Here is a 14,440-nt window from a genome sequence, read left to right on the forward strand (position 1 = left end):
GCCTGCCATTGGCTTGCATCCACTGCTACTTTTTTCCTTGCACCTCTGAATGATGTGCAAGTAAGGGGGCAGGACAGGAGACACCTAGGTTCTACCCCTCCCCCCATAAATTCAGCATTACCAAATGTAGGTGTCATGGTATTCATGGGGCTGACCACAGCTCTCTACATTTTAAATGGAATGCACTGATTAGCAGCAAAGGAAAGGTACAGTCACTGTGGGGTGTCAAATGTTAGGCACCCCCAGTGATTGTAATGACTTACCTGGTGCCATGGGCTGGTGCAGTTTTCTGCTAACAGGAGCACCAGCCTGGGCTACCAAGTAAGTCATTACAATCACTGGGGGGTTACTAACATTTTTCCCAGTGATTTTAACATTTCTCCTTTAAGCTTAACGGCATGGTGAAAAGTGGAAATAAATGATGGATTGTGCCGGTTCTCTGCACTTTACACCATGCCTTCAAGTTTGTAAATGACACCTAATATAAATATAAATTAGGAATGCAAAAAATCCCTAATTTTTGGTTGAATCCAAAAGCTGAAGTGCTAGGATTCAGCATAATCCTGATTTTGCACATTGCTAAATCTTGTTCTCATTATCTTTACTGCTGTAGAGAGCCGTGACACAAGCTACTGGTTTACTTCAGGCTTTGAGATCATTCTAAAAAGTTGACTGCTAAATGCTATTCTTTCCATTTAAAATTATTGACTATTTTGAGTGATAATCAAAACAAAAAAAGTGTGTGTGGGGGGCGGTTGTATTTGAAAACACTTATGAAACCATCCAACAGCCAACACTGACCTCATATTAAAGTCCTCATAATGAAAAAAACAAGGAAAGTATTGAACATGATGAGGCAATACACCAGGAAGCAAATGTAACGTGGGACCCTGGACAGGTGCAGGCACAGGTTCTAACTTTTGATTTTAGAGTAGAATGGACCTTATCCATGTGTATACAGTATAATATCATAGTATTGGCAGGGATAATGACGTATTTTTGTAGCAGCAGTATATTTTACTATATACTATACTACTTAAGGTGGATTTATGCACTATGTTGGTGGTATTCTAGACACAGAAAAAAGTACCTTGCTGGAATACACTGCATTATTGATGGATCTTTAGTAGATGTATAATGATGTGTGATCTGTCTTCTTATGATAATTTCAATTGATTACCCTTTAATACAGAGAACCAAGAGTACGGTAACTGATTTATGGCCCTTGTAAACAGTTCTAATGTCTGTGCAACTATTACTTTGCCTTTTCCAGGTCATGGTACCAACCCACTCTCCTGTAAAGTGTTCTCAGAGGGACATGTGGTGCACTCACTGAGTAGTCAACATACACCTACATACATAAAGCACTCAAGTTTTAAAAAGCTTCAGATCAAAATTCCACATAATAATTGTTTCACCTATGTAGACAAATAGGTTCCAGAAATGAACAACATCATAGGGCAGAAAGCACCAATTAATCTGCTGCTCAGTTTTTTCTGTTTGTATCCACATAATATCAGCAAATAACCCAACAAAACATACTTTGCTGATGGATACAATTAAGAAATGCATGTTTGGCAGATCTCCTCACCTACACAGTTTACCTTATTGGGCATATTTGCATAATGGCCGCACACCAAGGGGCATTTATCAAAATGGGAATTTAGAGCTTAATACATAAAAACTCACCCCATGTTCTATACATTCCTATATGAATTTAAGAAGCATATTTATCAGTGGGTGAAAGTTAGAAGTTGATAAATACGTTTCTAAAAATCCCATAGGAATGAATAGAACGTTGGCCAGTTATTATGTATTAAGCTCTCACATTTTGATATATCGGCCCCCAAGTATATGCCCCCAAGTTTTAAACAGGTATCCAGAATCCTGGGGACCTGGGGATAAGGGGTCTTTCTGTTATTTGGATCTCCATACTTTGTCTACTAAAAAATTATTTCATCAAGTACAAGGTAATGTTTTATTTTACAGAAAAAAAATCAGTGTTAAAAAGTTTAATAATTTAATTAAAATGGAGTCTATAGGATATGGCCTTTATGTAATTCGGAGCTTTCAGGATAATGGGTTTCCGGATAGTGCATCCCATAACTGTATTAGGAATTTTTCTGTTATGTTGTTTTGTGCTTCTTTCATTGGTAATGGCCTCATTACTGTACAAGCAGCTGTTATGAAACCTGCATACCAGAGTCTTCCTTGGACATTTGAGCATTTATTGTTGTAGCATCTGGCTATTTAGGAGTATAATTATTCCTCTTTATAAGCTAGCCAAAGGTCTTGCACCACTAAATACCGAAGAAAATATACTGATGTATGAAATGCAATCATTTCTTTATACTTGCTATAAAAGAATGTGAAATACCTTCTGTATTCCTTTCCTTCACCAGAATGTAATGTACCCAATTTAATGGTCGCCAGGGCTATGTCATCAATGTCACCATTTTGATAGCAAAATATAAACAGACACAAAAAACAATAAACTAAGGATGGTATAACTTTACTGAATAAGCACTTTATCTCTTTTGTATGCCTTTCATATTAATATATTTCAAGAAACATTATAGGTATGCTCATTGGCAATGTATATGAACAGAATATATATATATATATATATATATATATATATATATATATATATATATATATATATATATATATACAAAACTCAAAATAAAATATTCTAAGAGTTCAGTATAGAGTCAGCGCTACTGATATGATAAGCAGCAGCAACTGGTTTGTTGTGGAGGGGAAAAAATAATGAATTCAATTCTTTTTCCAATAAATAAACAGTGTGTAGCATGAGCAGGATGTTATTAGGTGCATCAGTTTTTGCTGCTAATAAAATGAAAATTCAACATGGGGGATTTGTGTACAGGGCTATTTTATCCTGTTATATTGTTTTCTAAGGCTCTATATACCATAAACCATATAACACCCAAACCACCCCTCAGATATGAATCTGCAACCAACTGTAATGTACAAGCAAATAATTGAATCTCTTGTATTTTGTTATGTGCGGCAAAGGATAGCTGAGGCATGTCATACTACAGCTAATGGATACAAATGGACTACATTTATCAGTAGTTGAAGATACTGGCTACAGGAGAGCAACGTCAAATACTGCAGGACACAAGGCTGGTTTTCAAGAGAATCTAAGAATCATAATTTGCTAGAAGGAGGGAGAAAAGTGATGAGTTGTAAAGCTCTAAATAGGAAGAAAGAAACATTTAATGGAAACCAATGAGATATTTTTGCTAAAACTAGTTCCACCTTAATATGGTTCTGCATGATATCTCCTATCAAGAGGCATTCTGATTTCTAGATGATAGCTGTAGAATGAATGAAACAGTAGAAAACCTGCACCATTGTTTCTTTTCCTAAGCTATGGAACAATCCTGCATTGGGATTAAGTTTCGGTGATCAATATCCTAGCTGTAAGTTTTGGATTCAATTCTGTACTTGGTACTGCATGTATTCTGCTTCTGAAAATATAGGTTACTCAGCACTCCCTTGGTAAAATTTAAAAAGAGCCATTAAAGAGGAACTCTGCCCATTTACCATAATAAAACAAATTTAAAATTAAAAACTTACAATGGCCTTAAAGGTATTTGAAAATATATTTGGTATTTAAAGCAGTATTTAACTATTCCTTTCTATTCTTGTCATTGCTTGAGCTGACTCTTGAAACAGTGTAGAAGAAACCAGATGATAACAGGCCAGTGAAGAAGCTAGCAAGGCATTTCTGGAACAGGATACTACCAAAACCGGCAATGCAGGAAGGGACAAGAAAATACTACTTTCAATTTGCACATTAACAAATAATTATAAAATCATTGAGCTTCCTTAATTAATGGACAAGTAAACCTGGATTCACTGGTGCTAATATGTTGGGTACCCACCAGTGACTTCAATCACCCAATAACTTTTTCCTAGAAACTTCTTCCCATTTTTGTGCCCAGACCTGGGGAAAAAAACTTAGCAATTTTCCTTTCCTTGTCTTTTAATTTGTAATGGAAAGTTAGTTAGAATGACACTTATTACTTATATTTAATCAAATAAATATGACCTTGCCAGCCTAACCCAAGGCAATATTATAAAGCTCCATAAGAGAACACTACTATGGATCAAGCAATCATAGTTAACATGAATTAATACAATGCTGACTCTCAAATTTATTCTGTATAAAGATACAGAAAGCACAATATAACAATGCATTCAGGAAAACATCCACATTCAGTTATTAATAGATAATATGAGAACAAGAAGAAGAGAAGCTCCTGATATTTTGACAAATATACAAAAAGGGGGAGAGTGGGATGTTTCTACCTGCTCAGAAGATAAGGAAGTGACACATCCTTCTGTTTCTCCGCCCCCAGCCCAGCTTACTCCTGCCTTAACTCTTTCCTTCTCACCTAATCACAGTTGCACCTGGTTCTGCCAATCTCTAAACATAAACCAGTGTATTCTGGTGGCTGGTCATTCAGGTCCATGGTCATGCAGCCCCTGTGCTTGTGGCTCCAAGGCTTTTCTTTCTTTCATTATGCAAAACAAATTGGGTACAATTCCCCTTTAACCCAAAGATTGGTTAAATTCACTTTTTCTTGTGGCCTGTAAATACACTATTTTCAATGCAAAGTGAAATACAAAATGTAAATACTAATCTAGATGTAAATTGTACGGAGGCCAACAAGTTGTCACTTGGATACATAATTGTATGTCAAGACACACACACTCATAAATGTCTCTGTTTATTTGTTTGTAAATTGCCAAAGCATCCTGTGGTTCTCCAACTGTTCCAGAACAAGACTCCCAGCAAGCTGTCATAGAGTAAAGTAAAGATGCACATATCAGCCTCAGTTTGTACAATTCCGAGGAATTCAGCTATGAATAGTGACAATAAATACTCACGTTGGATGCTGAGTTTTATAAAACATGAAGAGTTATAGTGAATTAAGAGTTCTTTGATTTGATTTACTTATTTTTACAGTTAAACAAGAGCTGTTTTATAATAGCATCAAGCCTGACTGAAATGAAATACTAAACCAGGCACAATAAAAATGTAAGCCATATGATATAAACCTTTTGAACATTGCGTGCTCATTCTAAGGGCCATGTACCAAGATGAAAGAATGTTTAGCACAAAGCATTGAAAAATATCTTACAATAAGCCAATAATCTGGGCCAAGTGAATTTCCTTTACAAAGATATGTTCCAGTAACTGTTGTTTGCTCTACCTATAGTTAAGAGTTGCTAATAATCATGCAGAATAACAACTTCATGTCTGTTGGCACAGTTTAGTAAGCCCATGGGTTCGCTGGTTCACATGGTAATGCATTTAAGTAAAATAGAACTCTTCTTACCATAGAGAGAGGGACAATGCCAACAAGGTCCTTCTGACTTATGAATATTTCAGACAGAATGATATCACTTGAGCCTTTTCCAGGATATTCCACCTGCCATGAGATTGGCTGAGTTCCCGAGAGGCTGCTGAAGCTGGTGATCTCAAAGTTCATCTGTACTACTTCATTAAACTGATTGTTAGTCCTGTTGAAAAGAGAGAGAAAAGAATGATTAATGCATGTCACTGTATATAACCCATAACAACCTATCAGAAGTTTATTTTCATTAGCTTTTTACCAGTTTACTGACTAGAACTCCTGACTATAGAATACTTTTATTTTAGCCTGGGCCTGGGTCAAATGTTTCTTTATAAACATGCAAAGCACTAGAAAGATCAATTTAATGAGACACAAAAATCAAAATAACAGGTTTCCATGCATTTAAATATAATGGTGGTTATGCAATAAAAGGCATTTATTTTGCCCAGGTGCAGTAATCCATACCAATCAGCAGGAAGAATTTAATGGTCACCTGTAAGCAAGCATCTTATTGGTTGCTATAGGTTATGGCCTTATATTACATATGGGGGTAAGTTCTGTTACTTTCTAAAATGTCTGTGTTTATTTCAGAGGCAATACAATACATTAATCTACAAATCTGGCACTTATATTGTAGTGTCCACCACTGTGACCTACAGCACTTATATTTGCCTATTTGTGTCTGTTAGTTACCCTCCCATATAGATTGTAAGCTCTACGGGGCAGGGACCTCCTTCCTCTTGTGTCCTCGACTCTTAACTTATTGCTGCTGTATTTATCTGTATTTATTATTATACTTTGTATTTATCTATTATCTTATTAACACCCTGTTTGTATTAATGTATTCTACTGTACAGCGCTGCGTACATAAGTAGCGCTTTATAAATAAAGATATACATACATACATATACATACATACATACAAAGATAATAGACACAGTTCCTAAAGGTCATCTTAAATACATGTCTAAACACACTCCTGATGAAAGCACAATTTTGAACACTTGCTCCACAAATAAAGCAAACCCCTACTGAGAAAATGCTAGACACAACTTGCAGCGAGCTGCTTCAAAACACAAGCACAATTGCATACATTTTGACACACTGGGTACAACTGCACTGGAAACATCTTGGAGAGTTGCGCTGGAATTTTGACATTGCATTGTACTTTGCACTCTGAACTTGTGTTTGTAAATTACCTCTATCGTCTCTTATAGCTCTGTAAGATGCCATTAAAGCACTTTGCAATGCTGTCACCCAGTTAGTTTGTATGTTATTAGTGAATGAGATCCACTGTGATCCATCATATATGGTGCCGTTATATTCATGTATTCATTTTGCTGAAATACACATCAGTAAATAAGTTTAGAGAAGCCATTATAATGCTTTTTTTGTGTAGACTTTGACAAGAATGAATATGTTATACAGATTATTCCCGCATACTTGCTAAAAACTCTCTTTATTTCAGTACTTGATAGAAGTACTCCCTTGGTGACTGATACGCAAAGTTAACCCTCACAAATCAATACGAATTTACCATGTTGCCAAAGTAGAAAACGGCTCCTTCCTGTTCCTGATATTGGAGAAAATCTTTGATCTGACATTTTTTAAGCATTGTTAAGCTCTAGGGAACAATTTGGTTCCAATTATATTAAGCTTAAAAAAAAGCTAGAAAGATCTCTCATTTAAACTACACCAGTAAATCGGATAAGTGAGTTGTTTACCACCTTTATGTTTTATTCATGCCACTTAAAGAGTTGCCATTACGTTTTGCATCAGATCCTTTAACGTATCCAAGGAAAATAAAATAACTGAAAGCAATATGAGGCAATTTTTGAAATAAATGTGTCAATATTTTTCAAAGCCTACCTAATGCCAAAACAATTATGATAAGACTTAACTGCCTTTTCAAGCTGGATTAAAAGGGACCACAAATCTACGGAACTACCATCTTCCATGCTGGGGAAACTACAGACATCACTTGAACAAGAGCCAATGGCCTGGAACATGTTGTGTGTATATAAAATAAATAGCCCTGCAGCAAAGAAGTGCTTTATATGTTTTCTTTTCACCTTGGAAGAACATACTAAAGGGTAAAGTGAGGGGTCGCTTACTGCACAACCACCAATAAGTGCAGTTGCAGTCACACAAAATGTAAGCAATTATTATAAAAATTACATCCATCAAAAGATGCTCCTTGCAATTCTACAAAGTTGTGCTGAGCACCATCCTTTCATTTGCGTTAAGGTGGCCATACACAGTAAGATCCACTCGTTTGGGAAGATCGCCAAGCAAGTGGATATTCTTCTGATATGCCCACCTATGGGTGTTCAATATTGGGCTAATTCAGTCGATTGGCCCTAGAGCCAAATGACTGAATTAAAATGGCAGGTATAGGTCCATTGTGGAATGTTAACAAACATTTTGCATACATTCCAAAATGTTCTATAAGTTAGAAAAAATACGAAATGATCTCAAAATTGTTTAGTAAATGGGCCCCATAGTGTTTCCCAAGATAATGAAGCCTGAAAACAGTATAACAAAATAATACAAAAATAACAAGAGCAGCCGATAATTTTGTTTGCAGTTGACAACTAGTGTTGGTGTGTCACAGGTTTGAAACCTCCTACTGTATGTAAAGTTATGAATGTTCTCTTCAACAGCACGGAATCTGAATATGGGACAAGACCAAATTAGCCAAACTGCACTGTTTGAGACATGAGCAAGAAGCATTTGGCTGTGTTGCTATTAAAAGAGGGGTCCTGCCCAGAAAATGCTCTTCACATAAGTATAAATGACATTATTCATTGATGCTATAATTGTTTTCCATTTGTATTTATGTCAGGGATATTCAATCTGCATGCTTCCAGCTGTTATTAAAAAATGACTTCCAGTATCCAAACCTTGTTGTTCATGTAGTTTAATGCTGATTTATAGAGAGTTACTTTTTCCGGTCCAGGGCCAGCCTTCTTAAATTGCCTGAGCCCCCTCTTTTTTTAATCCTTGCCCTGCTGCTGAAGGAAAGCACATAATGCTAATAAGGGTGAGCTAAGACCTGTTTTTGTTGCACGTATAAAATGAATTTCATCAATGTGTTATGGATTAAATGATCAAACTTTCTACCGTCTCCCAGTGCTAAACAATGGTCCACAAATTAATCTAAAACATATTTTACAGCTAAATTTAAACTATGTGTTTTTAAGCAATTCTTCATGGCTATGAGAATCAATAAACTTTTCATACCTATGGAGCTGCCACAAAGGATTTTGTTTGCAATACAATAAACACCGAATGCTGGAGAAAAGACGCCTTTGTATTATTGAACTTCTGGGCTTTTTTATACTAAATCACTCTTTTGGTCCTTAGTTCACACCTAAACCGCTATATAAATAAATGTGTGTACTGAATGCAACAGGAAGAAATAAATAAACCACAATAATAATAGAGATGCTAGCACTTAGGGTGCCTTGTACCCTTGAATCCAGACTGTTTGTCTTTGTTACTAGAGCCAAGTGCTCACAGAATTGTTTTCCTTATTGTTCCATTTCTTTCTGGTTTTTCCATTGAAAGGCAACACATTTGATTAAAATGGGCACTCCTGATTTAACAGCATTTTCAGCAATAAAGTCTGATTCAAAAATGTAAAACATTGCATTAAACAGTAAGATTTATCAATCCAGACCCTCCCCTTCTCTTGCACGCTGATTGTTTTCTAGTCAATAAAACTTAAGGTCTAGTTGTTATACACAGCCTTTAAAAAATAAAAAGAGAACCTTCCTGTTCTGTAACTAAAAAGCAAGCTGGATTGAGGCAGAAGTTAATACAAATCACTCCAAATTCTATAATCTCCAACGGACATCAGACGATTGATGTTACCCTTGGCATCTGAGTTCCTAGCAATGTGCTTTTTGGCTTTCAAAACAGTGCCATTTCCTTGATTCACAGTTTGAGGAAAAGCAGATATTTTCTCAGCCTGCCATAAAGAGCGTGATGCATGCATTCTGCCCATGATGAAATACTTACATTTCTACAGGTGTTAAATATGGAAGAGGAATACTACGCTATGTTACCCTGTTGTGAAAACAAATGAGAGAATAATCAACTCATCTCTCCGATGAAAAACGTCCTTCAAGCATGGTGCAGAATTGCATACGGGGAAAAATACATGCATCGCTTATGTGAGTACCTGCAAACATTCATTTTTTAGGTTATGGGGGATATCTTTTTAAGTACAAATGTAGGATCCTTTATCTAGAAATCCATTATCCCAAAAGTTCAGAATAACAGGAAGACCATCTTCCATAAACTCCATTGAAATCAAATAATAATAATAATAATTTACATGATTTAAAAATCATTTTCTTTCTCTCTGTAATTATAAAACAGTACCTTGTACTTGATCCCAACTAAGATATAATTAATCCTTATTGGAGGTAAAACAATCCTATTGGGTTTATTTAGTGTTTAAATCACTTTTTAGAAGACCTAAGGTATGGAGAGCCAAATTATAGAAAGACTGCTTATCTAAACCCCAGGTCCTGGGCATTCTGGATAACAGGTCTTATACCTGTATTAACATTTATATTCATATATAATATTTTCATCCAAATTATGCAGACTACATAAATGATGAACAGTCATAAGGTATAAGGTATAAGGTATAAGGTATATGTATAGTGATATCATCTGCATTTCTCTTGTAACCAACAATAGCCAACAACTTGCCTTTCCTTCTGCACACAGCAATGTTGTGCAGCCTTTGTATAACTAGGCCTACAAAAATAAAGGGCAAGTGGTAGATTGCACAGATCAGGCATTTAGATTTATCTAGGCTTCTAGGAGACAAAGAGTTCAATTCTCTTTCACTACTGTTTGGATGTTATTCCTGCACATCCATCACCTGCAAAGTGTATGAAAGCTAGTAGACAATCAGAAAATCACCTTTAAATCTATTCCTTTTAGCTCTTCAATTGAGTAGCCACAGTTTCACAAATAATTCTCAATATCCATATATTCCTTTATTACATGCATCAATGAGACAGGTATATCTTATAAACCCAGTTATTGTCCGTTTCTAATAATAAAGATGAACTCCATTTCCAGATATGCTTGCGCTGATTAAATGTACTCATGTGAGGTCCTCTTCTATTAAAACATTTTAAGTCCAATACTACATCCAGTGGCATATGCTTAATGAATTCCGTAGCCATCCCTCGCATTTTATATGTTGAACATCGTCCAGAGAGTTGTAGATCTCAGCTTAGGAGATTTGTTTCTCCCTCGAGGGCCCTCTCTCATATAGCCAGGCAAAAAACATTCAAATCATTATCACTTACTCTGCGTGCCAAGCTGAGATTCATTGCTAGTCTTTAATCTGTGACTGTAGAACAGAGCCGGGTACAGTACTTTAATCATCGCATTTTTAATCAGATTTATATATTTTAGTAAACACTTTTCTGGTCTGAAATTCTATGTGGTCATTGACCCTTTATCTGCCAGCTAGGTCTGGACTGGGGTTCATAATAGGCCCTGGCATTTCAAGTACACAGAGGCCCATACAGCCCCCCAGCAGCCCAATAAATAGTGACTGTCTATGGCATCTTACAGCAGCCCCTTTGGCATTTGCCGGAATCCACAGATTGCCTGCATATGGAATGGAAGTGAACTCACAGACAGGAAAAACATGCATCCATTCCACATCTCAACTTCATTGTTAAGCATAGCACATCATACAATTATGTTCGAGGGCTTAAAAATGAATAAAACATTTTAAAGGGGCAGCGAGGCTGCATGTAGAACGACGGATACACCATTTAAATGTAAGAGTCATTACATTGGGTTAAAATAATGTTCTCAGGAGGAACAATTTTTCATAACAGATGAAATAAGCTATGAATAGTTTATAAAACGTAAATCACTTGGCTGAAACTACTTAAATATATTACTATAATAAAAATGCAACCATACAATGTAAATACAATAAACATGCATAAATGATCTCCTCATTCAGATATAAATTGATGGTTTTAATGAAGTGGGGAATATTGTTGTTTGTTTGGCATTTTTACTTTTTTAAAGAAAAAAAAATATTTTATGGTATTTGCATACAGAGAAAGGATTAAAGGAGAAGGAAAGGTAAAAACTAAGTAAGCTTTATCAGAAAGGTCTATGTAAATACAGCCATAAGCACTCACAGAAATGCTGCACTGACTTCTCTGTCAAAAGATTTGTTGTGTCAGTAATTCCTGTGCCAGAGACACGCAGCTTTCTGCTCTCTGCTCTCTCCTGCTCCCCCCTCCCTCAAGAATGCTAAGAACTCACTCCCCCCCTTAGGAATGTGGATCTGAGCCAATCAGCAGGAAGCTGACTCATAGGGGCACATTTACTAATCCACGAATCCGAATCCCGAATGGGAAAAAATCGGATTTGAAACGAAAATTTTGCGACTTTTTCGTCGCCGTCACGGTTTTTTCGTATTTTGCGCGATATTTTCGGCGCCGTCTTTATCGTATTTTGCACGACTTTTTCATCGCTGTCAATATTTTTTCGTATTGAGCAATTGTAAACGGCGGAAAAACCAATCCGATTTTTCCGCGACACCGACGAAAAAGTCGCGGAAAATATGCGATAAAGTCGTAAGGGTGACGAAAAAATCGCGGGACATACGAAAAAGTCGCAAAAATACCGATCATTACGAAAAAACGCGTTCGGACTCTTTCAGTCCGTTCGTGGATTAGTAAATCTGCCCCATAGTCTTACTAACTGAGCATGTTCACTTGGTCTGGGTGTCTGTGCAGGAGTGAGGCATTATGGGAACTTTCTTTACACAGCTCAGCGTTTTTTCTTCCTGTTTGGCTTCTGATCATCTGAACGGGAGAAATATGGGGAAACTTAAGGGCACTATTGAGACAACTGAAGGTATGCCTGCAGCTTGAGATTAACTCTTTACTAGCCTTTCCTTCTCCTTTAAGGTACAATGTGGGTAAAAAAGTTTTCTCTTTCGTCCCATGATTTTCTGCCCCTTCCACTGAAGTTCACTGGTTTGTAAGGAGGTGATATATATTTTATTATTTTATATCTTTGGAAATGTAAATAGGCAATATTCAGGTCAGCAAGCAGGTGGCACCAACCATTAAGGGTGGCCTGCAGGGGATTCCACCTTCAGGAACCTATACGAGAAATTGCAGGAGCTGGAGACTTTCTCTTTAGCCCAAGAACATCTACAAAACAGAACAAGAGGCCACAGAGCCAGACCAAGTGGGAGGCTGCATTATGTGAGGGCTAGAAGGTGAGTCACAAGCGCAACCTCGATACAAGTGTATTTCTGAGTGAACCTACACTTCTGCATGCTGCCACTAAAGTCAGTGGGAGCTGTGGGAGGCAGAGGCAGTCAGGATGTCCTCCACTGGTGGGTAAAAACTCCAGAGGAGAATTAACAGGTGACATTAGCCCATACATACTTGTGTCACTTTTAAACCCTATTTTTTAACTTCAAAGTAGACCAGATGTTGCAGACCACAAGCCTCATTTATAATACACCATGCACTGTGCAAAAAGCAAAGAAATCTGAGTAAATTACAAAGTGCAGAGAGTCAGGATAAATGTAAATTTTGCGGTCTAGACCATTGTTGCTGTTCTTAACCACTTCTTAACTTATTCATAAATGACTTTGATATATGCAGTGAAAGTAATGTCTCTGTGCTGATACAGAGTTCTGCAGAGTAAATCCATGCATGACATTTCCATTTTATAGAGTGAATTGATTGGGCTGTAAAATGGCAAATGAAGTTCAATATTGATAAATGTAAGGTTGTATACTTGTCCCAAAACATCTAGCATTCTATTAAACAATGAAATGGACATGTTTTGGAAATTTTAGCTGAGTTTGATTTTGGATTTTTGTAAATAACAGTACTACTATGAATATTAGGTAATATCAGTTAGTGTGTAAAGTGCCAAAAAATAGCATTATTGTTGGCACCCCTATTCCAGTGTAATTGTTCCCCGTTGCAATATATTGTCTAAAAGACTGGCATTATGGCAGACCATGGGTGTATATTTTCATGCTCCCTTAACTACAATTTATAAAGTACAACAAACTTATGAATATGAGTGCAATGACAAAGATATGGTGTATCTAATGCCTGGTCAATGACGTGCATTATACTGCTTTCCCTTGATCCATTGTGTATGACATGTGTCTTATTCACATTACCAGTTGCAACAGGTTCATTGGATCTGTAAAAATCTCACGAGCAACTGGTTTCAACACGCACAAGCTTGCACACATTTTTGGCAATTATTTCTTGCATCCACTTTAATCTATAAAATTAATTTCCACTTTTTTGACAAAATCTTCAGCTCTTTTGATTCCAATGTAAATCTGTAAATAAAGTTTCCAAAATGGGATTATTATAATCAAACATTTTATTGCTTTGTTGGGTTTTATGGTCCCAGATATAAGTACCTACCTTCTTTACTACAGGCCAGAATGCTCAGTGATTTATCAACAATAAGGCCAAAGTGGGTAGATAGAACAAATTAAACAAAATGCAAAAACAAATTATTTTAGCTAACCAGTTACTATATGCAAACAGTACATATACCTTCCGTTGTCCGGAAACCCATTATCCAAAAGCTCCGAATATAGACTTTATTTTTATGATATATTTAAAATTTTTTGAAACATATTTAACATTTTCTCTGTAATAATAAAACAGTAGCTTGTACTTGATAAGATATAATAAATCCTTCTTGGAGGCCAAACCATCCTATTGGGTTTATTTAATGTATAAGTGACGTTTTAGTAGACTTCTTATCTAGAAAACCTCAGGTCCTAAACATTCTGTATAATAGGTCCCATACCTGTAGCCCAGAAACATGAGAAAGAGCCCAAAACAGCCCTTAACAGACTTACATTGCAATTGCTGGACAAGGCCACAGTCGAAGGGGGGTTGGGCATATAATCTATTATCCAGAAACACATCATCCAAAAAGCCCCAAATCCTTTAATGCCATTTCCTACAAGCTCCATTTGGTTTAAATAA

General features: G+C 36.4%; 1 protein-coding gene across 1 annotated transcript in view; it reads right to left on the minus strand.

Moving 5' to 3' along the window:
• tmem132c (transmembrane protein 132C) overlaps positions 1 to 14,440 on the minus strand; it is a 184,080-nt gene that overhangs the window by 73,604 nt on the left and 96,036 nt on the right. The window contains exon 3 of the mRNA XM_018090977.2: positions 5,376 to 5,559. Coding sequence (XP_017946466.2) covers positions 5,376 to 5,559 — 184 coding nt within the window. The remainder of the gene's footprint in view (positions 1 to 5,375; positions 5,560 to 14,440) is intronic.

The sequence above is a fragment of the Xenopus tropicalis genome, chromosome 1 (genome assembly GCF_000004195.4).
Source record: "Xenopus tropicalis strain Nigerian chromosome 1, UCB_Xtro_10.0, whole genome shotgun sequence".
In the NCBI taxonomy this organism is placed as follows: domain Eukaryota; kingdom Metazoa; phylum Chordata; class Amphibia; order Anura; family Pipidae; genus Xenopus; species Xenopus tropicalis.